General features: G+C 39.8%; 1 protein-coding gene across 4 annotated transcripts in view; it reads left to right on the top strand.

Annotated features, from left to right (window-relative positions):
• The window catches only part of galk2 (galactokinase 2), a 58,313-nt gene that overhangs the window by 21,591 nt on the left and 11,776 nt on the right, over nucleotides 1-24,946 (top strand). For all 4 annotated transcript variants that reach the window (XM_033050337.1, XM_033050338.1, XM_033050336.1 and 1 more), the window contains 4 exons: nucleotides 1,612-1,755; nucleotides 8,760-8,858; nucleotides 11,904-12,056; nucleotides 17,628-17,835. In XM_033050337.1, coding sequence (XP_032906228.1) covers nucleotides 1,612-1,755; nucleotides 8,760-8,858; nucleotides 11,904-12,056; nucleotides 17,628-17,835 — 604 coding nt within the window. The remainder of the gene's footprint in view (nucleotides 1-1,611; nucleotides 1,756-8,759; nucleotides 8,859-11,903; nucleotides 12,057-17,627; nucleotides 17,836-24,946) is intronic.

Below are 24,946 nucleotides of genomic sequence, written 5' to 3'. Positions count from 1 at the left end.
TAGTTATGGACCATTTTAGGGCTGTGAACACTGATTTGTGCAGAATAGATAATACTTTGGTAAATGAGTGAATTTGCAAACATTATCAAGCTTACAGACAAAAGGAGTTCTGCAGATATGATTTCATTGAATTTCTGAGAAGTATTTCATAAATCACTATTAGTTAAATACTTTAAAATGGTAACATGAATTATGAAAATCTGAAATTATTGAGACTAGATGAGGAACAGTATCTCATTTCCATCTAGGCCCATGTCAGTCTTTGCTTCATATTCCCTTAATAATTTCATATAATTATTCTGCATTTTATATTTCATGTAGGCTGACCTCGTATTGCTGCCATCTTTCACAATTTTTGAACAAATGCGGTCTTGGCAATTGTAAAACAGTACTTACTAGATGCAGTTTAAATACCATTAAAAAAAATATTCGGCAAGCGTAAAGCAATGATTTAATTTTTTTTTAAATCTCGTGATATCTATTGTGACACTTTTGAACAAACTGTTGAGACTCTCCCTTTGCTTTCTCTGTTGCCCTCTCCATTGCCGTCTGCAGTGGAGAGAAATTAGGGGTTATATTTTAGGAAAGTGTATTCCTTGCACTTACATACTTGCTACTTCTGTCACCTAGTGTTAAATTTCATTTTCCAGATTTTCTTTCAGATGTCCATACTTTGTGGATCAGGCAGCATCTGTGGGGGAAACGGATTTACGCCATTTCAGATCAAGACCCTTGATCCGACCCTTCTTCAGAACCTGACCCAAAATGTTGCTTATCAATTTTCTCCACGGATGTTGCTTGACCAGCTGAGTTTACAAAGCACTTTGTGTTTTGCTCCAAATTTGCACATATACAGTTTCTTGCATCTCTGTGGTTCATACTTTGTTAGCATCCAGCTCATCCCAATGTAGACCTTGCCCAATGTTCCCAAAGATATGCATCTCTTGCAATCTGAAGTCGGTTTTTCCCAATTCTAATGCATAAAGTCTGCACAATTGCCACTCCTCTAGCATTTCACTGACTGGTGTGAATTAAGAAGACTCAGATAGGGAATTTGACCTTTTCTGATCTATCGTTGCACCACTGAGCCAATCTAAATATTAAACTTGATTGCAAATGTACAGGGAGAGCAGCATTTGATAAGTTATAATTAACTGAATTATTGGGAGGGCGGGTATTTCTCAGAAGTAATGGTTTGGACATAATGTCGAATAAAAAGGCTGAGGCTCACAGCACTTTGCTTGCCATTGATCCCACACATGATAACATTTTCTGCAGCTTGAGAAAGGTCAGAGACTAAATGCTCCTGTCGCGTGTTAGAAATGTGGCGCAAAAGCTTTACAGTGCCTAATTTATAAGGAAAGGATAGCTTCTGCAAATAATTTCTCACTGGTGGACTTTACGGATGGTACATTCAGGCTTAGTCGATCGTTGTACTAGTGCGGCTGTCAATAAATTCTGACCCCAGGTCTTTAATATTAAATGTCTCATTATTGCACTACATTGTGATTAAATACTTTAGAATAAATGCATGCTTAAACTTTCAGACATGAAATAGGATTTATGTTTTATTTGCACAGAAACAAAAATGCACGATTTTTGTTTCATCAGGAGCATTTTAACCCTATTTCCAGTGGAATAAACTGTATGGTTGATGGCACGATCCCAGCGAGCTCAGGACTTTCTAGCTCTAGCGCACTGGTTTGCTGCGCAGGTCTCATCACCGTGATAGCGAATGGAAAGGTCCTATCAAAGGTACTGTGTAACTAATATGAACGTCACCCCATCCGCGGTTTATGAGAGAGTTGACCGATGAGCAGCATTGTACACTGGGCTTTTGATACACTGGGCATGGCATATTAAGGGCACCTCACAGAAAGCAGTAACTAGATTTGGTGATGATTGAGTGGAGTCGGAGCCCTTTGTGGTTAGGGCTCTGGCGGTAAGTGGCAGCCCTGTTCACAGAAACGCTTTGATATCCAGCAAAGCCGCCACATGTTTCCTCTACCCCATCGCCATCTACACCATTCCCCAGTTAGAGACTGTTAAAACAATTTCAAGGAGTTTCAATGTTTAAATATTTCTGATTGGAAAGTAGAGGAAAAGGGACTTTTGGGTAACGATAATTTTTCAGATAATTGAGCTAATTAGATTTCATCCTAACCAGTAGGATTTAATTAGATTTAATCGTATCTAGTGATTTTAAGTGTTATTGAATGCTTGGGCCCTAGTGGTTTTATACATTTTTATGGCTGCGGTGGTGTATATTTATAGCAAACACTTCTCGCGTCCAATAACAGAATCAGACATTCAAAGAAAACTGATTCCAGACCCCAAATAAATCAGTTCCCCCTGGTCATCCAGGTAATGTCATTTTTGAGTTGGCTTAATAGCAAAAACAAAATCTGTTTTGCAAGAACCTTTTGTGACATTGCGTTATTGTGCCAGCTCTTATCCTTAACATAATAGAAATATGAAAAACAATTATTAATTCACATAGAAATATTGACCACCACCTTCATCTTCCAAGATTGACTCCAGATGTAATTTCCTGTCTTCTGTTGCCAAATCTACTTGCTCTACATTTTTTTACTTAATGATATCTCATAATCCCTCTCTCGTCTTTCCATAATGAACCCTGGAGGCTTGCTCCTTCTTCCTGCATCTTAGATCCAGACATTGGAGTCATTTATTTTAAGCCTCGGCATGGACTAAAACAAGAGTAGGTATTACCACCTATACAGCCTTCGTGAAGGTTATATTAATTTTAAACTGTGAAAGGGATGACCATGTATACAAGGTTGACGGGCCACTGCTGCAGATAATCAACGATGATCTTCGAAGAGTACAGTGCAGAAACAGGCCTGATGGCCCATGAGCCCATGTGGGGCGTACAGCGGTAGAGTTGCTGCCTTAAGGGCCTATCCCACTTTCACGATCTAATTCACAACCTCTGCCGAGTTTGCCCTTGACTCGTACTCGCAGCATGGTCTTCATGAGGTCGTAGGTAGGTCGTGATGCTAGTCGTAGGTACTCGTGGCATCAAGTAGGTCGGGGCGTTTTTTTCAACATGACGAAGGATGTCCACGAGTAAAAAATGGCGTGAATTAGGTCGTGAAAGTGGGACAGGCCCTTTACAGCGCTTGCAGCGCCGGGGACCCGGGTTCGATCCCTACTATGGGTGCTCTCTGTACGGAGTTTGTATGTTCTCCCTGTGTGGGTTTTCTCCAAGACCTTCAGTTTCCTCCCACACTCCGAAGACGTTTAGCTTTGTAAGTTAGTTGGCTTTGTATAAATGTAAATTGTCTCTAATGTGTGTAGGTTAGAGTTAATGTGCCGGGATCGCTGGTCGGCGCTGATTTTTCAGTGGATCGAGGGGGCTGTTTCCGCATGGTATCTCTAAAACCATAAAATTAAAAAACTAAAAAGGTCTATACCGAACATGATTCCAAGACCAACTTTTACCTGCCTGCACTTAATGCATACCCCTCCATTCTCTGTATATCCACGTGCCTATCCAAAAGCCTCTTCCATGCCACTAGTGTACCTTCCTCCACCACCACCCACCAGTACTGCCTTATTACTGTGTAAGAAAACCTGCCCTACACGCCTCCTTTAAATTTTGCCCCTCTCAATTTAAAGCTGTTGTCAAATATGCGATAGTTCTGTCCTGAATGAATTTTCTTTAAACAGTTTAACATATTTATATGCACTCTAAATTGCAATGAAGAAACTGGAAGAAAATTAAAACACCCCAACACAGATATTGCTGTCTTACAATTGGGTTACAGCAGATTCTTGTGCTCATTTGATGAAATGACTCAAGATTTGTCCTTTCTCTTCGGGGTGAGACAAGTGAATGATCATTCTTTGACCCACAGATTTTCAGATAGACAAATGGGAAAGATAAAAGAGATGATGAGCAATGTCCCCATTTTACAAACATTACCAGGTAACATTCTGCAGATTTGTTGTAATGGATTGGAAATCCACAGAGGACCAGTTAGTAGTTGTGGAGAAAGGAAGCGGCTGATGTTTCTGCCTTTAATTCAGGATTCCAGCATTTACAGTACTTTGCTTTAAAAAGGTTTTATTAATTGTTATGATATTAAGATCTTGCATGAAAAACATACAAGTGCCTGAAGAGGTAGTTGAGACGGGTACAATAACAACATTTAAAGGCACTTGGACAGGTACGTGGATAGGAAAGATTTAGTGGGAATGTTGAGATAATGAACTGTAGATGCTGGTTTACCAAGGTAAGACACAAATGCTGAAGTAACTCATCGGGTCAGGCAGAATCCCTGAAGAACATGGATAGGTGATGTTTCGGCTTGGGATCCTTCTTCAGACATTGCAGGGGTTGGGGGAAAGAAAACTGGAAGGGTCAGAGAGGAAATAGGGGGATATTTAGAAGGATATGGGCCGGATGCGGGCAAATAGTTCTAGCTTAGTTGGGGCTTCTGTGATGTATGATTTTAGGTGTTATGCAGTGTTAAAGTCTCAGTGAAACTAGCAGACTTAGTTCTTCAGCTGCAGCTGAAATAGAAGTCGCAAGTGCAAGACAATGGTACATTGGGAGTATAATATGGGAAACCAACTATGCCGCCCGATAAAAATGATGCCCGTTACGTAGCGGAAATGATTGAGGGATGAGAGTAGTTTCCACAGGTGGGAACATAAAAAACTGAGTGAAAAAGCAGCAATGAAGGAGGAGAAAGGAGAACGCTTCTGGAGGAGAAGTGGGAGAAATACTTAGTTGTGCCAGGGTTATGAAACACTTTTATGTAAGAGGCCCCTTGGTTGAAAAACATTGGAAAGCCAGTTTAAAAAAAAAAAAAAAAAAAATTCTAATGTATAAAATTGGACAAATGCTTTCAGCAGTACTGCGTATATGTTTTAAATGTGGATGGATTTGAGAATGGACCAAACATTACCTTATTTTCAAACTATTCATTTTTTTATGCATTCTGGACAAACTTGTATACGTGGAATTCTGTTGCACAAGAGAAGCAGTCTTTGTGTCAGGTTTGTTTATTTCATAACACAAGTGAGAAATGAAGCATGTTGAAACCAGATTTGTGGCAAATCTGCATTAAACGCTCTGAGCCAAGCATAGTAGAGACATGAGAGCAAAACTTATTAGAATAGATAACATCGTTGCTTAATTCTGGTGGCTATGATGACAACCAGATAACGTCTGACAAACGTCCCAGCTCCTGATGAAAATAAGTGCCATTACCGTACAACATATGTGAAATAACAGGAAATTGGAACTTAGCATGCAAAGTTGAAGCAGATGGTGACTTTAATTAGTCTCGTATATAATAGGAGCTAACTGGTTTTAGGTTTACCCAGAAGTACTTTTCCTGATTTATATTTATACGGCACGCTATTTTGCTCCATGTAAGACCAATAATAGAGCTCGTACTAAATTGTGTTAGACTTGAGTTTTTAAAATAAACAATATATTGTTTGCAACAGCAATTTTAATTTTAATATTATAAACACTATTAATCTCATGGGTATAATAGAATGTTTATTAATACCAACAGATGTCAATTGATTTTTTTCCTATCAACATTTTATACTTTTGAGAGGATTACTTACATGTAGATGGAATAGATGGAATAGATGGAAAGTTGACATCGTAGCGCTTCCATGGGATCTCTGTTAATTGTTTTCTGCTGAAATGAATGGTATAATTTCCTAGTATTTGGAAGCAAAGTTAATGAAATGTTTGGTTTGGCCTTCTTGCCTTAAGTGCCTGTCCCACTTACACGATTTTTTTCGGCGACTGCCGGCACCCGTCATAGTCGCAGCAGATCGCCGAAAATGTTCAACATGTTGAAAATCCAGCGGGGACCAGAAAAAGGTATGACTCTTAGGGCGACTACTCACGACCATACAGGCGTCACGTGTTTCCAGTTCTCAATTGAGGTCTCATTCCAGACCTCAATGACCTATTGAGTACTGTGTTTAGTAATCTGTTGTGCTGTAGCAAGTAAGAGTTATATTGTTCCAGTTTGGTGCATGTGATAATAAAATACTCCTGATTTCCGTGCTGGTGCTGACTAATACAAAATTATATCACTTTTAGTTTTTATTTCAATTACCACACTGGAAAGAATTGTATAAAAATAATAAATATGAAATATTTGCCACTAGCTTCCAAATGGATATCTCTTCAATTGCCCTCTTTAAATTGTCCACATGCTTCATTGGTTACATTTAGATTTTGCTCTGTGTGTGCGTACACACAGTCATGAGGAAAATTGTAGGATAACGCAATTACAGTGTGAACGAATCCAGCAAAACAGTGGGTGGCCTTGTTGTTTTGATTATTATCTACTGCACGAGGGAACAGTTCATCTCTGTATTCAGTGGTCATTGTCATTGGGGAGAATGTCTTGGCAGATTGAAAGCCCCAGAGAGATGTATTTTTTAATATTGAACTGGAGCAGTCTCAGTATTTCATTTCATTCAAGTTAATATTGGCCAGCCAGACCTCTTTACACATAATAGGAAGTTTTCTTAAAACTTTCCAGCCTCGTTGCTGGTCATTTATCTGTGTTTTTAAAGATTGCGTAATACACTTTTTTAAATATCTCTTTTTGAACTGGTTAAGCCAATATTTAAAATATTAATTTAAATATATAAACAGTGGAAAAAAGGAAATGCAGATGTTGGTTTCCAAAAAATAGGAAGATAAATTGCTGGAGTAATTTTGCGGGTAAGGCAACATCCCTGGAGAACATGGATAGGAGATGTTTTGGGTTAGGGCTCTTCTCCAAACGGATTGAAATGTAAATATAACATATATTTTACTTGTATACATACAAGTTTAATTAATTGCAATCTACATTTGCTTAGTTGTCATTCTTCTAGACACGTATTACAAATTTTAATCCAGAGCACAGGCGTTTCAGTTCAATTAAAGAAAATCTGAAATATAAAGATGGCAATATTAGCTGTATAAAACTAAAATGCTGCAGATGATGGGAATCCGAAACAAAATTAATGTCAGCAAAAGTGACTACTTAAATTATCATGTTTAAGAAAGAACTGCAGATGCTGGGAAAATCGAAGGTTGGCAAAAAAGCTGGAGAAACTCAGTGGGTGAGGCAGAATCTATGGAGCGAAGGAATAGGCGACATTTCGAGTCGAGCCCCTTCTTCAGACTGATGCAGTCTGCAACTTAAATTGTCATAGTGATCTATGTGGTTTACTAATGGCCTTTTATGAAAGAAAATATGACCGAACTTATTCTGGCCTATATGTGGCTCCTACCAACAGCAATATGGTTAATGCATGAAAACTATCAGGAATGGACAAGCTGTTAAGAATAGGCAAAGCAAAATACTAAAAAGGGTAGTTGATTCTACTCTTTGGCGAGTTGCAGATTAGAATAAGAAATCAAAATTGTGAATTGATACCCAATTGCCCTGCACTTACACAAATGTACATGCAAGGATAATTTGCTGGAAATATTATCATCTGACCCTACTGATTAAACCATCTATGGTGTTGAGGGCTTATGCCACAATGTTTCTGACTGCCCCTGACATTTAGAAATGTTCAAAAACAAAATCAAATCATTAAAACATTATTTGGTGCGTTTTCTTAATAAAAGCTCATAAAATCACATTTGAAATAACATTACATCTAATTGCTTGTAATTTTATTTTCTAAGTAACTGCTTTTGGCTACTTTCCATGCAAATGTGAAATCTGTATTCTGATGTATGGTCTCATTATTCAGAAAGACTTCTAGTGTGGTGCAAGGTCTGTGAGCAGAATTTCCACGCTTAATTGAGACCCGGGTTTGGTCCTGACTACAGATGCTGTCTTTGTGGAGCTTGTACGTTCTCCCTGTGACCGTGTCAGTTTTCTCCGAGCGCTCCAGTTTCCTCCCTCATTCGAAAGACGTGCAGGTTTGTAGGTTATTTGGCTTCGGTAGATTGCTCCTAGCGTGTAGCATGCAAATGTGGAATAATATGGAACTAGTGGACAGGTGTTCGATGGTCGACGTCAACTCGGTGGTTCGAAGAGCCTGTCTCTTCGCTGTATCTCCAAACTCTAAAATTACCAGGGAAAATTATGGTAGAAGCAAATTCAAATTGTACATTTCCAGCAACTTCTTAAAGTTTACCATTTAGCTTTGCCTTCAGTTTGTTTTATTGCAGCCATTCCACTTCTTTGCATATTGTGGTTTTCAACTTTGGTCAATCCCCAATCACATCACTGATTATCCCTTTATAGTTTTAATCAATAAGCGACACAAATTGTGATTGAAAATGCAAAGGTTTACTGGAAATTAACCATTGAGCTGGATCTGATTTACAAGCATTACCAATCTTGTAATCAATTTGGGGTAGCACAATGGTGCAATGGTAGAGTTGCTGCCTTGAAGGGCTAGAGCACTGGATTCGACCCTGACTATGGGTACTGTCTGACGGACTTTGTATGTTCTCCCTGTGACCGCGTGCATTTTCTCCAGGTGCACCGGTTTCCTCTCACTTAACTGGTTTGTAGTTTAATTGGCTTCTGCAAAATTGGCCCTATTGTGTAGGATAGAGCTAGTGCATGGGAAATCGTTGATCAGCGCGTACTTGGTGGGCCAAAGGGCCTGTTTCCCTGCTGTATATTTAAACTAAACTAAGTCAACAGATTATTCCTGAATCAATAAGTATTCTTTTTCCACTGTTGACTGATGTGTAGACTAAATATGTGTAATTATTCTTTTCAATTTATTTATAGATAGAACTTGCAGAAATCTGTGCAAGATGTGAGCGCTACATTGGGACTGAAGGTGGTGGTATGGACCAATCCATTTCATTCTTGGCAGAAAAGGGAATGGTAATCATTTTATTTAAAATTCTGAGATACATAAGTACTTGCATGAAGTGATTACAATCCTCTGGTTATAATGCTTCCTTCCATTATTAGGTTTGAATTGAAGTTGTTTGCTTATGATTGCATAAAGTTTAATTTCATTTGCAAATCCTCAGCAAATGAAACACTTGATTCTCAAGCATACAAGACAAAATAAAATTCAAGCATGGGCTCACAAGTGGAAAATAACATTTATTTTGCAAATTTGCCCAACATTGGTCATCTCTAACATGAAAATCTAGTTACCTACTATTGCATTATCATTGCTGAGTCTATCATACCCGTTAATGGTGGTGGAGTAGTGCTGGAGTAACTCAGCGGGTCAGGCAACATCTTTGGGGAAAAGGAATAGGTGACTCGAAGTGTTACCTATTCATTTTTTCCAAAGATGTTGCCTGACCCGCTGAGTTACTCCAGCATTTTGTGTCTATCTTTGGTATAAACCAGCATCTGCAATACCTTCTACACATACCCAATAATAGAAATGAAAAGTCAGAAGATGCTCAGACCATCCTCTACAGATATGTGTCGCATGTCAGGTAATCAGTTTCTCCTAAAATACCCTAATATTATTAAGTACTTGAGAGAGGTTTCACATAAAGCATGTAAGTATCTTGGGATGGAGTATGAACATTTTTTTCACCATATTGAGAAAAGATCGAGACATTATCTGCATGTTCAAGATCAGTTACTCTTAGAAATATAGCAGAAAAAGCAACCGGAAGCACTCTTAAGATGTAGGAACAAGGAACTGCAGATACACAAAAATGCTGGAGAAACTCAGCGGGTGCAGCAGCATCTATGGAGCGAAGGAAATAGGTAACGTTTCGGGCCGAAACGTTACCTATTTCCTTCGCTCCATAGATGCTGCTGCACCCGCTGAGTTTCTCCAGCATTTTTGTGTACCTTCGATTTTCCAGCATCTGCAGTTCCTTCTTGAACAAGGAACTGCAGATACTGGTTTGCAAAAAAGGACACAAAGTGCTTGAGGATATGCCCTGTTATTCTGCTTCAGCAAGTCGTAACATGTATTTTCAGAAGATTTCTAACATTGGTCTTTGTGAAATATTCATAGAAGGGATAAGTTCATGAAGTTGGTAATTGTTTGGTAGCTGCGGTGAAGAAAGTTTTGCAGCTGAACTGGTAATAAATGATTGTCCAGAGAAATGATGAGCAGGTTTAAGGAAGGAACCATCAAATTCGAACGATGTTCACAAGCTTTATAAGTGTGTGTTCATATCATTGGAAAATTTGCCGTTGATTCCATGGTCTCCATGTAGCAGGCACATGAAAGTGAAGTCACCGTGCACTACATGAAGCGTGAGGATTTTAGTGTTATCATGCTCATCTTTGAAGGTGGCCTGTCGGTGACAACATGCTGTGATTGCTTAGTAAATTTGAAGGACGGATACTATTTTATGAAGTGTTTATCCTTGCAAGTTACCATGAGTGAAATAGAATCCATGATGAAATGTCATTAGACCATGTACAGTACATGAATTTCACACGGACTGACAAATGATAATCTCTAAATCGCTTGCTGAGCAGCATTTGCTTTTAAAATTGAATTATTAACAACTAGTCAAAGGTCCCAGGAGGTTGTAATAAACGAGTTTAATTTGTTTATTTTATTTTCCCTCTGGTAGTCTTCAAAAGATTATTATGGGTGATCTTTGTACTGGAATGTGCAATAGTTTTTGATTGCAATGTACAAATTAATTATTTAATGCAATTGCAGTACCAGCAGTGACTGAGTAATATACACATCCCTTGGTTGGTACACAATTGGGATCTTCAATAGAAATAATTCTGGAGTCACAATTACCCTATTGTAAAAGATTTGGCAAGTTGTACAACAGTAGGACCTTCTGCCAACTGAAAGCGTCCCATCTACAAACCTTGCAATCATGGTACATTTCTTTCATGTTTTTAATTGAGATTCATGCAGTGCGTAATCTTCGAACATATAATTTAAATCACATGGAGTGGAACGTTGGGTCAGCTGAAAATTTATAATTGCCTGGAACACCCATGGCTGCCTCGAAGTACATCTGTTCTTTGCCCATGTTCTTATTCAGATTCAGAAGACCAAGGATATGTGGAAAATAAAAAACAAAATTTTCCCAGTTCTGCCAAAAATTTGTCACACAAACATCTTTTTATTTCATCCTCTGTTCTTCGACTGAAAATGCTGACTCATGATAACATGATGCAGTGCTCGTGCTTAACTGCGCTGTTTATTCTCAATGTACGAGTGACTTGGGAGCCGTTTGACCACGTAGGGCATAATCCTGGTCTCTCTTTACAGTTTAAGCAGAAGGTAATTGAAAGAAAACCAGAGTGGAACTGCCACAGCCGTCCATGTGTACTGAGGCCATTTGTATCAAAGGGAAGTAATTGCGGTATGGACATTTGCCATTACAGCCCAGCCAATCCATATGAATGTTCTTCCTCCACCCAAGCAATAACCAGCCAGACTTGTTTTCAAATTACATTATTTCCCGTTGCCCCAGCCTCTTATCGAACTGAAATGCAGACATGGTCTCTGCTTCAATCACTGACTTTTGCGATTTCATAATTTTCTCTTTGTAGTTTTGTTCTTCTCTGTCCCAAATTATTTATGCATAATCATGTTTCAATGCTTTCATGTTATGCAAATTATCAAGTGGCCTTCTTGACATCTCTTCATATTCGTAAACATCTCTGAAATCACTACTTCATTTATTTTGTTTTAATGAAAACAGACTTGCTGGCCTTATTCCTGTCCAATTTTTGATTGGCTAACAGAGAGCTAGTCAACGTGAAATTATTTCCTCATTTTGTTCTTGCCTTTAACCTTTAAGGGAAAGGGATTATTACCATGAAATACTCTGAGCCATGATCTACAAATATTGCAGGTGCGTGCAACATTGTTATGTAACGCAAAGCTTCGTACAGGTTGGTCTAAACGTACATGTCGAATGGTGTTACCGGTTACATATCTACAAATGACCATTTTATCTTTCATAGGCCAAGTTGATTGAATTCAACCCACTCCGTGCCACCAATGTAAAGGTTCCAAACGGAGCAGTTTTCGTGATTGCGAACAGTTGCAAAGAAATGAATAAAGCTGCAACAACTCACTTCAATATCAGAGTAGTGGAGTGTCGAATTGCTGCAAAGGTATCACTGCTCAATTTCATTTCTTTTCCTGACAAACAACAGTTGTATTTTATATAATAATAATTTCTCATGGTATTTCACATGGTATTCCAAAGAACAGCACTACATACTCGTATATGGTGTCGGTAATTTGACCCATTGACTACATTTGTTTTTGTGAACTACTAGTTTAGCTAATGGCTCAGAATTTGCCATGGAGTAAAAACTGAGGCAAACACCTTTATGTGAAAGAAGTCAAACTGAAATGTACACAATTAGTTACAAGTATACATGTCTAGTTAAAAGACAAAGCTTTGTACACTCATCTCCCATTCCTGGGTCCTTCCCCATCTCTCTTTTCCGGCTTTCTGCCCCCTACTCCATCAGACCAAAGAAGGGGCCTGACCCCAAACTTCGCCTGTCCATTCCCTACACAGATGCTGCCTGACCCGCGGAGTTCCTCCAGCACTTAAATGAATAGGTAAAGGTTTGACAAACAGAATATATTGTGAGAAAGTGTGGAATTGTCCATTGTAATAGGAAAGGGGAAAAAGAACATATGATCTAAATTATGAGAATTTGCAGAGGCCTGGATGGAGAGGGATCTGGGGTCTTCGAAGATGTCTTCATCTTTATCATCATCTTAATGTTCACCAGTCCCTCACCAGTGCTTTATATAACTTCATCTTCATCAATTCTTAGGGATCAAGGATGACATACATCCACTCTGGCTTTGTGGGTTCTGTAATGGGTAATGTGGTCAACTTTTCACAGTACATGAGCACAAAAAGTAGAATGCAGGTTCTATTGGGAATTAGGGAAGCTAAGGTGTGTGTTGTCCTCACAAAAATCCAATAATTATGACCCAGTCAGTTTACTACAATCATCAGCAAATTGTTGGAAGATGTAGTTGCCTTCTTGGGACTCTGCAAGTTCACTTAATTTAGAGAATATACTATTGTATCCTTTCTTGTCAATATGTACAATTTCACCTTTTCCTGCATTCCATTTGCCAAGAAGTGTTGCTGTTGAAATCCACAAATTGAAGGCATGTGAATGATGACAGAATCTCTCTACCCTGAGATTTTCTAGTAGTTCTGGACAATTCAGAAAGGACCCTTAAAAGTGAGTTTCACAGTGGTAAGATGAAGTTTTCTGTGAGACCTGTTCTTTTCTAGCTCTAGGTGCTTTACTGCCTTTTGTTTGCTTATTAGATTAGAGCACAATTGATGACTTTGCTTTCAGTGCTCGCCATTGAAAGATGGACGGAGCGAATGGTATTCTTAACCTCCTCCTGAGGTGCTCATCAATACATTTCTCAGTCAAATGTAGACACAAGGAACTGCAGATACTGGAATCTCGCGCAGAACACACAGTGCTGGGTCAGGTAGCATATCTGGAAGATATTTTGGTTTGGAGGGTTCAACCCGAAACATCACCTATTCCTTTTCTCCAAAGATGCTGTCTGACCTGCTGAGTTACTCTAGCTTTTTGTGGTTACTATCCTCCTTCAGTCAATCTGTTTAACTCCAAATAACATCAAGAAACAGCCGGGTGTATGGGATGTAGCATATGTCCCCTCTCCCCCCCCCCCAACAGCATAAATGTGGTGCTCCAGAACAAGGAAGATGCTCAGCTAAACTGTTCAGCACAGCTACAATATTGACATCCGCCCAACAATGTCCTGGCCACAAACAACTGGACACAACTAACCCAGATAATTATTATTGCATGTCTCCATACACAATATTATGAATGATTTGCCATTTTGTTCAGGAAAGAGTTTACTTTGCCTGTGCTAATGAGAGTTTCTGCAGCTCTGACAGTCTGTGCGCCTGGTTCCTCTTGATTTGTTTATGATGACAGAGTTCTCAGATGAGCAGTGCTTTGCCACATACTGTTCACTGATTTCTTATTTGGCAAATCTGATGATTTCATCAATTTTCTAATGGAATGCATATATTAGGAAGGGAGTGCGTGCACTTTTTCCCCAATGGCTGCATTCCCGGGAATGTTAAGCCTTATCCTAATCTTTCAACAATGTTATGGCATCCCATTAACTTTTAGGTGTACACGATCGTTGGCAAAACAACATGCAGAGAGCTGCCAGACAACCCGAAAGTTGGCACAATTAATTTATCGTGCATTAGTTAACAGCACCAATGGGCTATCATTAATTAGACAGAGAGAGGGAATGTGAGGTTGTAGCACAAGAGGCACAGAGAGAACATCGACACCCACTTGATGTCAGTTTGAAACCCATGAATCAAGATGATAGAAAATATTAGACACTTGCCTCTAGAGAAATGTGTTTGGATGGATCGCCTGGAACTGAAATCTTGATCCTTTCTGCATATTTTGGGTTGCTGTATTATATTGTTCTGGTAAGTATTCAAAATGCTAGCAGTGTGATTTGTGCAGTATCATAATTCTCTTGGATGAGGTGCCATACACGAACTGTGGGGGGAAATAAATTAGGAAGGTTGTAAAGAGCATGCTGACAGTAATCTTAATATCAAAGGAGAAAAATTGGGAAAAGCCCAGTCGATATAATCCATGTGAGTCAGATACAGGGATCTTTCCCGGTGAATTTGTAGAATAATTAGTCTCTTTCTAATTCTCTACTCAAAGGCACCAATAGGTTTTATTTATGTAGCACAGTAAATTGCTTTGAAGGAACAGTTATCAAACAACAATGCCAAGCACCTTGGAGAGGTGGCTAAGTGTTTAAATAAAGAGGTGCTTCACAAACTTACTAAAAGGGAAGGGAGTGTCTGAGAAATTTGTGGCCGAGTTTCACAACTTCTGATTGAAATAATTGGAAACGTGGCTGTCAATGATGGAAAGATGAGAAATGGATGGAAAACAGGCTAGAAATAGGAGAAAGCAATATCTGGGGCTTCTAGGCTAGAGAAGGTTACATGGTTAAGCAGAGTGAGATTAGAAAGGAGCTTTTAAACAATGTGAAGAATTTTTTAATTATGGTGTTGCTTATATAGAGAACGAGCTAGTTTTGGCACAGTGGCACAAAGGGCAGCGGTTGGTAGAGTTCCTGGCTCACATCGCCAGATAACTGGGTTTGATCCTGACCTTGGGTATTGTCTGTGTGGAGTTTGCACGATCCCCCTGTGTCCGCGTGGGTTTCCTCCTGGTTCCCCGGTCTCCTCCCATATACCAAAGGCATGTGGGGTTTGTAGGATAATTAGCCTTGGTAAATAGCCCCTGGGTGTGTGGGGAGTGAATGAGAAAGTGTGGGATAACATAGAAATAGTGTGAATGCGTGATCAATAGTGGCATGACTATGTGGGCCGAAGGGCCTGGTTCCATGCTGTATCTCTGAACAACCAGTTAGGGATAAGCTTGCATTTATAGAGATGAAGAGCTGAAAGCTAGCTTGGTAAGAATTAGAATGTAACAGGCTGCTGGTAGCAATGTTTTCTTTCCTCAGAAATCTTCCTCCAACAGTTAAAATCCTTTTCCAAACATTTAATAATAGAACATAGAACATAGAAATTAGGTGCAGGAGTAGGCCATTCGGCCCTTCGAGCCTGCACCGCCATTCAATATGATCATGGCTGATCATCCAACTCAGTATCCCGTACCTGCCTTCTCTCCATACCCTCTGATCCCCTTAGCCACAAGGGCCACATCTAACTCCCTCTTAAATATAGCCAATGAACTGGCCTCGACTACCCTCTGTGGCAGAGAGTTCCAGAGATTCACCACTCTCTGTGTGAAAAAAGTTCTTCTCATCTCGGTTTTAAAGGATTTCCCCCTTATCCTTAAGCTGTGACCCCTTGTCCTGGACTTCCCCAACATCGGGAGCAATCTTCCTGCATCTAGCCTGTCCAACCCCTTAAGAATTTTGTAAGTTTCTATAAGATCCCCTCTCAATCTCCTAAATTCTAGAGAGTATAAACCAAGTCTATCCAGTCTTTCTTCATAAGACAGTCCTGACATCCCAGGAATCAGTCTGGTGAACCTTCTCTGCACTCCCTCTGTGGCAATAATGTCCTTCCTCAGATTTGGAGACCAAAACTGTACGCAATACTCCAGGTGTGGTCTCACCAAGACCCTGTACAACTGCAGTAGAACCTCCCTGCTCCTATACTCAAATCCTTTTGCTATGAAAGCTAACATACCATTCGCTTTCTTCACTGCCTGCTGCACCTGCATGCCCACTTTCAATGACTGGTGTACCATGACACCCAGGTCTCGCTGCATCTCCCCTTTTCCTAGTCGGCCACCATTTAGATAATAATATCTTATTGATTTGTGGAGTGTGAATTATTACTTCATAACAGCATGCCTTTTCCTTTGCTAATCAGTCCAGCGTCCTAATCTAATGGTATAAATGTTGTGCTAGTATGAAAAATAAATAAGCAGCATGGTTGCTACATCTCACTTTGTGCAACTTCAGGAGGAGGTATTTTTATTCTGCTTTTGCTACATCAAGTTGTGGCTCCCAATACCATAGGTAAATCCATAACACCATGATAATGTCCATGTGAACATTCTTTCTTTATGTCTGAAGGAGGGTCTCGAACCGAAACGTCACCCATTCCTTCTCTCCAGAGATGCTGCCTGTCCCACTGAGTTACTCCAGCTTTTTGTGTCTATCTTCGGTTTAAACCGGCATCTGCAGTTCCTTCTTACACATTCTTACTTTATACTTGGTTAACTTAGTGAGACAAATGGCGAGTGTGTTTATTGAGAGCCAATAGCTCTACTGCTTGCCCAATCTACTTTTCTAACAGGGGTACTGAATTTAAAAAATATAGAATTATCCCTCTCAGATAAGCCAGAATTATAAAATTATTCCCGGCTTGAGTGTACAAAGGATATATAGATAGACTGCAAAATAAATTTGCTGATGCAATGAATAGAAGCTTAGTTATGTGGTGGAACAGAGATTAAGGTTAATTGCCGACTTCAGTGAATTGTCCCTAGTGTGTAGGATGCAAAAATGGTTTAGCTTGGAACTGGTGTGTGGGTGATCACTGGTCGGCTTGAACAACTCGGAGGGCTGATGGGCATGTTTCCATGCTGTGCCCCTAAACTAAACTAAGATAAAATGATTCATTCATATTGTTCTTTGGCATTAGTTCTAAAAAAAAAATTTTGGTCTGTATGCTTGGTAATCTATTTTTCTTTGTATAATGCCCTATCATATTGATTGCTGATGCAGTAGTCCTACCATTTTAATCATGAAGGCACAACATTTGGTCAGTCCTCCTCCATTTCCCCGCCATGGTCGGGACCTCAACCCTCCGCAGCCGTCGCTGCAGGTGTACAGATGTGCAGACAGGTAAAGGCACAGTTGTGACTGTAAAATGACACCCAAATTCTCCTGTCACATCAGTTTGCGCTGTCAGTGGGTCAGGCTGTATCTGTAGAGAGGAATGGAATGACAAGGATTCTGCTTCAGATGAATGGCCTGGACCTGAAATGTCACCTGTCCATTCCCTCCACAGGTGTTTTCCTGACCTGCTGAGATCCTCCAGCACTTTGTGTTTTTAATCAGGACTCCAGCATCTACAGTTCCTTGTTTCTCCGTGTAATATTAACGGTGTGCCTTCTTTTGGTATTTAGGTCCTAGCAAAAGCTAAAGGGCTTGAGTGGCAGAAACTTTTAAAACTGGGAGACTTGCAGCATGGACTTGGAGTGGATCTGGAAACAATGCTTTTAACTGTGGAACAAGTGCTGCACCCAGAACCTTACAGCAGGGAGGAGGTTTGTCAGTGCCTTGGTATAAGCCAGAAGGAACTATGCAACATTCTCACTCAGAACACACAGGATGGTGAGTCCCCGGTCAAACTCTGACTTGTATGTTATGTCCTGAACTTTGTTTTGTAGGCACACAGGTCCAGAGGTGCTGGTCAAATCTTGTTTAATAGCATTCTTTTGGTTTGGAGAGTCATGAGTAACTAAATGTGTAGGAAGGAACTGCAGATGCTGGTTTACACTGAAGATAAACACAAAATGCTGGAGTAACTCAGCAGGACAGACAGCATCACTGGAAAAAATGATTTAAAAAAAAATCTTTTTTTTCCTCTCGTAGAAGCGTCGCGACCTGAAACGTCACCCATTCCTTCCGTCCAGAGATGTTGCCTGTCCTGCTGAATTACTCCAGCATTTTGTGTCTATCTTCATGAGTAACTAAATATTGCAACAATCTTGTTGCATTCCTATCATGCTATTTATTATTTCACAAGCAAAATACTCAAATTCACTCAATTCATCACATTAAAAAGTAAAAGTGAAAAACAAATGTTAAAGTATTTATCAAACTTTGTAACAATTTCTAAAAAAATCAGACATTATCTATATTATTATATTTATCAATGTGCTTAATGCACTGAAGGTCATGCAATATATTGCAATCTGGCCTCTATCCTGTTTCACCATTAAAGTAGATCAGAGCTGATATCTTAATTACATCTTCTATGGTTTCATAACTTTTAAAACTTTTACCGAACAAGATTCAGTATTAGTAGGAAATGTTGGCTTAATATGCCTTATAAGCTTTAGTTGCGTGCGTGCGTGTGTGTGCGCGCGTGTGGATAGGGAGTTGTGGGGAGAATACAGGATTGAGGTTCCCTTGTAGATTCCCCTCACCTGAAGTGTGAATAAATGATTTGAATATGAGCCACAGCAGTGAGAACTTGCATGTGTCACCATTAATGATAACTATTTATTCATTTGATTATTTTGAATTAAATTTCCCATCTGCCATGGCAGGATTTAATTATGTTTTGAGATCAATAGTCCAGTCCTCTAATGCTAGTCCAATAACTTAGCTATTGTGCTTTCATTCCCATTAGTTTTTCTTTGTTTTGTTTAATTTTCTGCATTTTAACGTGAATTGCACTTTCTAATGTTATAGATAAATTAATAACATTGAGCAGCAGTGCCGGAACAAGTCCTTCAGCCCACCATGTCTGCGCCGATCATGATGCCAATCTAAACTAATCCCATGTGTCTGCAGATGGTCGGTGTCCCTGTATTCCTTGTCTAAATGCCTCTTAAACATTGCTGACGTATCTGCTTCTACCACCGGCCCTAGCATTGTGTTCCAGGCACTTGCCAATCTCTGTGGAAAAAAAACAACTTGATTTGTACATCTCCTTTAAAATTTCACCCTCTATCTTAAACCAATGCCCTCAAGTATTTGACGATAATACCCTGGGGTAGAGACTCCAACCATCTACCCTATCTGTGCTTCTCATAATCTCCATATACTTCATTTGCTTTGTGATTAAATTTCAACGTCTCTCATCATCCAATGTTCCTGAACTTTGCCATCCACACCTTCCTCACAGGAAAATGTTGGTCCTGAATTCTGACCAGCTGGCCTTTAAATGACTCGTGTGAAGAAGGGTTACTACAGTCTGATGAAAGGTCCTTACCTGAAATGTCATCTGTCCATTCCCTCCGCACCTATTCCGCTGAGTTTCTTCTGTACTTTGTTTTTTTGCTCAAGATCCCAACTTCTGCAGTTTCTTGTTTCTTCATTCAAATGTCGATATTTTACCCATTAAATCATTCAAATGTAATGCAGGTAAACACCACCAGGTGGCATTCATTTAGGAGATTGTTGCAGACTTGTTTCATCAATTTAAAATCTCATCCCGCAATGTTACTGAAACATTCTACAATATCTGACTTAAGTTTTTGAAATGCTTTAACATTTTTATGCAAGCAGATATCACAACCATACCATGGCAGTACTACCTATTCGGGGAAAAAACCGATGTGTGGGCAGAGCAGTGGTGTACATGATAGAGCCACTGCCTCACAGCGCCAGAGACCTGGATTCCATCCTGACCTCGGGTGCTGTCTGGGTGAATTTGTACGTTCGCCCTGTGACTGTGTGGGTTTTCTCTGGTTTCCTCCCATATTCCAAAGATGTGGCAATTTTCAGGTTAATTGCCGACTTCTGTGAATTGTCCCTAGTGTATAGGATGCAAAAATGGTTTAGCTTGGAACTGGTGTGTGGGTGATCACTGGTCGGCTTGAACTCGGAGGGCTGATGGGCTTGTTTCCATGCTGTGCCCCTAAACTAAACTAAGATAAAATGATTCATTCATATTGTTCTTTGGCATTAGTTCATAAAAAAAAATGTTGGTCTGTATGCTTGGTAATCTATTTTCCTTTGTATAATGCCCTATCATATTGATTGCTGATGCAGTAGTCCTACCATTTTAATCATGATTTATTTGAAAGGAACCTTGTTGATGCTATGAAACGTCACTTAAAGGTATTTTCCTAAACTTCTAAGTCCTGATCAAAAGTAGCCAGTAGTTGTTTCTAGAAAATTGCTTTCTATTTTTGAAAATTGATTTAATAATATTTGGGTAATGACTAATACCAATATGTAATAAGTAAAACTATATTGCTGATATAAGTGATAATCATTTATAGCAAAAACAGTCACAGGCAGTGGTGGGTGGGCCATACAATGAATTGATTGTAAATCTGCTCGTAATGGTGTAAATTACTGAGAATTGTGTGTTTTGCACACATTTCCCTGATATCTCTTATAGTAATGGTTTAAGTGGGAACAAAATGAAGTACATCTTCTTCATAACCAGAATGGTAGGATGACTCTTTAAAAAAAAAAAAAGACAACTGGCTGACCTACCGAGCTGGAAGAATGTTGGTCTTAGTGTTAATGTCAAGGGTTCTTTGCTCAGGGTGAAGGCAAGTTAACATCTGTTGCATTCTGCGGGAAGTAGGACTGAGACGCTCCTGTAGAAGAGCATTCATTGTCATAAGTGATAGGAGCTGAATTAGGCCATTTGGTCCATCAAGTATACAACGCCATTCAATCGTAGCTGATCTATCTCTCCCTCTTAGCCCCATTCTCCTGCCTTCTCCCCATAATCCTTGACACCCATACTGGTCAAGAATTTATCTAGCTCTGTTTTAAAATTCTTCCAGCACAATAGGTCAGGCAGTTGTCTTTTTTTTTTAAAGAGTCGTCCTCCCATTCTGGGTTACGAAGAAGATAAACTGTATGCTTTCACTGAAGTAATGAATCAATCCTTAAGCAGAATTTCAATTATTGTCTGTATTTGCAGTTGTATTTAATAGTTTTATTCATTCATGGTTTAGGTTAGTTTGGAGATACAGCGTGTAAATGGGCCCTTCCGCCCACCGAGACATGACAACCATTCACCATCAGTGCACTCGTACTCTGGTATCCCACTTTCAGATTCTACACACTGGGGGCAATTTACAGAAGCCAATTAACCTACAAACCCACATGTCTGGAGTGCAGAGGAAACCGTAGCACCCGGAGAAAACCCACGCGGTCCCAGGGAGAACGTACAAACTCCACACAGGCAGCACCAATAGTCAGGATCACGCCTGGGTCTCTAGTGCTTTTCCATATTTTTGTTGTAATCCCATAAAGTACCAAACACTCACCGTTTGAATCAAAGTTATACCTTTTAAAAATATATTGAGAAAAATAGATTTAAAAAAAGATCTTGAAATGGTATGATAATACATAACGTAAGCTGCTTAATTTAGAGTGTGAGTTCCGTATTAAATCAATGCAAGTAATCTTTATGCAAGGCATAAGAGCAGAGCTATCTCCCACCGTTCATGGTATAGTAGATATACAAAGTCTACACCTAGTATTAGATGGTGAGTTTTTATTTAAAAGCAATGATCAAAAATTCTTTCAAAACAATTGTATTTTATTAAAATGAGTGTGGCTACAATTGACAAGGATGATTACAGAGTAATAAGTATGAGGTTATAAGTTGCAGACTGTGACTTCTGGGCTGAACTTGGTTTTTAAGGGGAGACAAGTTTAGCCAACGTCTAAGTGGAGGTACAGTGCCGAAGAGGCCCGTGTGTCAAATGTCCTCCGTTCCATACTTGGTAATTGCTGCTGACTGCCAGGTGATATCTGTTCTCCATTATCAAGCGCCCATTCTTCATCTCTGAATATAAATTGCCAGCGGGCTGTTGAATGAGTGCCACAGCCAAATGTTGTCAGTGTTGCCTGAAGGCCACATGTTCACACCCTCCTATAGACACACTGGAAACAATTGGAAGTTGATTTTCATCTCCCCCCCCCAACTATTCCCCAAGCAATATCCAAGCCTAGGAGTTCTGCAGTTAATTGTAAGGTCCACTAGCCCACAATCAACTAGGAATGAGAACACAGACGCAAGAGACTGCAGATGTTCAAAACTGCTGGAGGGACTCGGCATGTCAGGCTGAATCTGTGGAGGGAAATGGACAGACGTTTCGGGTCAAGACCCCTTCTTCAGACTGACGGAGTAGAGGAGCGATAGCTGTTAGAAAGAGGCTAAGGGAAGGGATGAGGCAGGAGTTGGCAAGTGATGGGTGGGTCCAGGTAATAAAGGATAGACTGGCAGATGAGTCAGCGGGGGAGAGAAGATTGGTGGAGGAGGAGGGTGGATCAGGTAAGTAATGAAGATCGCTCTTTCATGGATATTTAGAACAGATCACATTATGGCATGCGGATACCACTAAGTTCCTTCTGCAGGCAATTTCCCTGATTTTTCCCAGTCTAGTGGGTATAAGTTAGCTTAACTGCAGTAAATTGTCAGATTCAAATAATGGAAGACTCCTGGCACTCTTTTTGGTTCTTACCTTGGAAGCATGGAAACTCCATGCCTCCAGTAACTAGTTTAAAGAATTTCATCCCTAATCTCCTGAATTACCTAGCACAATTGTTCACGTTATTATGAATTGTATTTTAGACCTCATACACCAATTCTTCATCATTGAGTAAAAAAAGAAATGGGTTGGAGGAAGGAATTGCAGATGCTGATTTAAACCAAAGATAGACACAAAATGCTGGAGTAACTCAGCGGGACAGAAGGAATGGGTGACGTTTTGTGTCTAGACCGTTCTCTCAACCCGATACATCATCCATTCCTTCTCTCCAGAGATGCTGCCTGTCCCGCTGAGTTACTCCTGTGTCTATCTGCTGGTGGAACTTGGCGGGTCAGGCATTGGCTATGGAGGTAATCGGCGAACATCAGACTGACGAGGGGTCCTGATCCGAAACGTTGCCAGTCCATTCCCTCCACTGATGCTGCCTGACCCAGTTCCACCATCACTTTGTGTTTTGCTTATTATTTGGGATTTGTTGGTCTACCTGCCACAGTAAAATTGCATAGAATATAATTTCAACAAATCCTCTAAAGACCTTGATTAGTTTATTAGTGGGCTGCTTGGAGAAATGGTGCTTCCTTGCATCGTGCACAAATATGTACAAAACATGTATTCATTTGAATGTTCTTATGGGCATTTAGTCTAACTTGGTAACTATTATAAGTCAGTCATAAGTTGTATTTTGTCTGCTGTAGTCTCACGTTGTAAAGCAAATCCACTTCTACTCTTTAATTTCATTTTCCTAAATCCATTTTGAGAATGGATATTTAAATCCTCCCAAAATAATATTTTTTTTAATGTTTGACAATTTAAAAATAATGTGGACTTCTATTTTTTTTCAATTATTTATACTCTGCTTATAGTGTGTAAAGGGCTGAGCCTATTTCGCTGATTTGATGGAATATTTTGGAAAGACAGCAAACATAAAAGGAACATTATTTAGTGTGCAAAGATGCTCACTTGAAGAGAACAGCAAAGAGGCAAGAGGAGTTTCATTCTAAAGCTAGGCCCAGTAAAGAGTGTGCATTTTCTCTGGATTGGACCGTTCCTTTTAAGCAAACCTAGTATTCACTTTAAACCAGATGGTAATACTCATTTAGCAGCTCAGTAGATTGCAGTGTGGTTACAGTAATTCCCGTGTGTGTGTGTGTGTGAGAGAGAGTTACTTCGGTAGTGCATTTGAGCCAGGAAGCCCCTGGCTGCAAAATTACATTTAACTATCGAAGTGTATAGGCGTTCCAGTAATGGCCATCCTGAAAGTTTCACTTTTTTCTGTAAATAAGTTTCTTTACCGTTACGTTTAATTATTTCCCCAACTTAAATACAATGTCAATTTTCCTCTTGCCACACACTACGCTCTTTCCAGAAATTTGACAGACAAAGTATCCCCTGGGCCATGCACGTGTTGTACATTAGTAGTCTTTTGGACTTTGTGACCCAGGTTGGCATGCCTGCCATTCTTACTTCTCGTTTTTTGGAGATAATATTTTTCAATGTAGCACCCCCCCCCACCCCCCCCCCCCAGGCAACCTGACTGAGAACTGGAGTTTCTGGGGGTGGGGTGTGGGGGAAGTGGGAGAACCAGACATGTGGACCTACATTCTGGGACTCAATGACACGGATGTCCCACTTCAATGTCAGTTGTAGTGCGGCATTTTGATCATCCCTCTCTAAGGTTATTTTGACCTGACAGTAAATCTGTCTTTAAAAAATACAACTTGTCAATATTCAGGCGGCTTTGAGAAAACTGGCAAATTCTGAATACTTTAATTCTCTAAATACTTTAAAGGCATTAGTTTGATTTTTAGTTTTCCCACTTCTATCAAGCAGCATTTACAATGTTAATTTCAATGATGTTTAAAGAGAAATGTGGTGTACAGTTGATGTGTGTTGTTTATTCCAGAATTGCTCAGACTAATCACGCTAAACAGCTTTCATGACCTCCTGAGTAATTTTTGGTACGCGGCCAGCAGTTGGAACACCACCCTGGCCCGTAATGCATAACGTGACGAGAGCACCAAAATCATAAAGTATTTTAAGGTGATCTGGCTTATAAAGCCCTGCGTTACCAAAGGATAGTCTCTGAATCAGTCCCAGCCATTGGCAAGGATGCAGCATTAAAATTAAAACCAGCCATGGCTTTCTTCATTCTTTGGTTACTACTGTTCAACTGTGATTTACAAGGGTATGTGAGATATGGAAATTTCTCACGCAACTCAGTTATGCCTTGAATGAGTGTGCACTGTGAA

The sequence above is a fragment of the Amblyraja radiata genome, chromosome 34, assembly GCF_010909765.2.
Source record: "Amblyraja radiata isolate CabotCenter1 chromosome 34, sAmbRad1.1.pri, whole genome shotgun sequence".
NCBI classification, from domain to species: Eukaryota; Metazoa; Chordata; class Chondrichthyes; order Rajiformes; family Rajidae; genus Amblyraja; species Amblyraja radiata.
The sequence above is the reverse complement of the archived record's forward strand: the minus strand, read 5'-3'. Positions and strand labels throughout refer to the sequence as shown.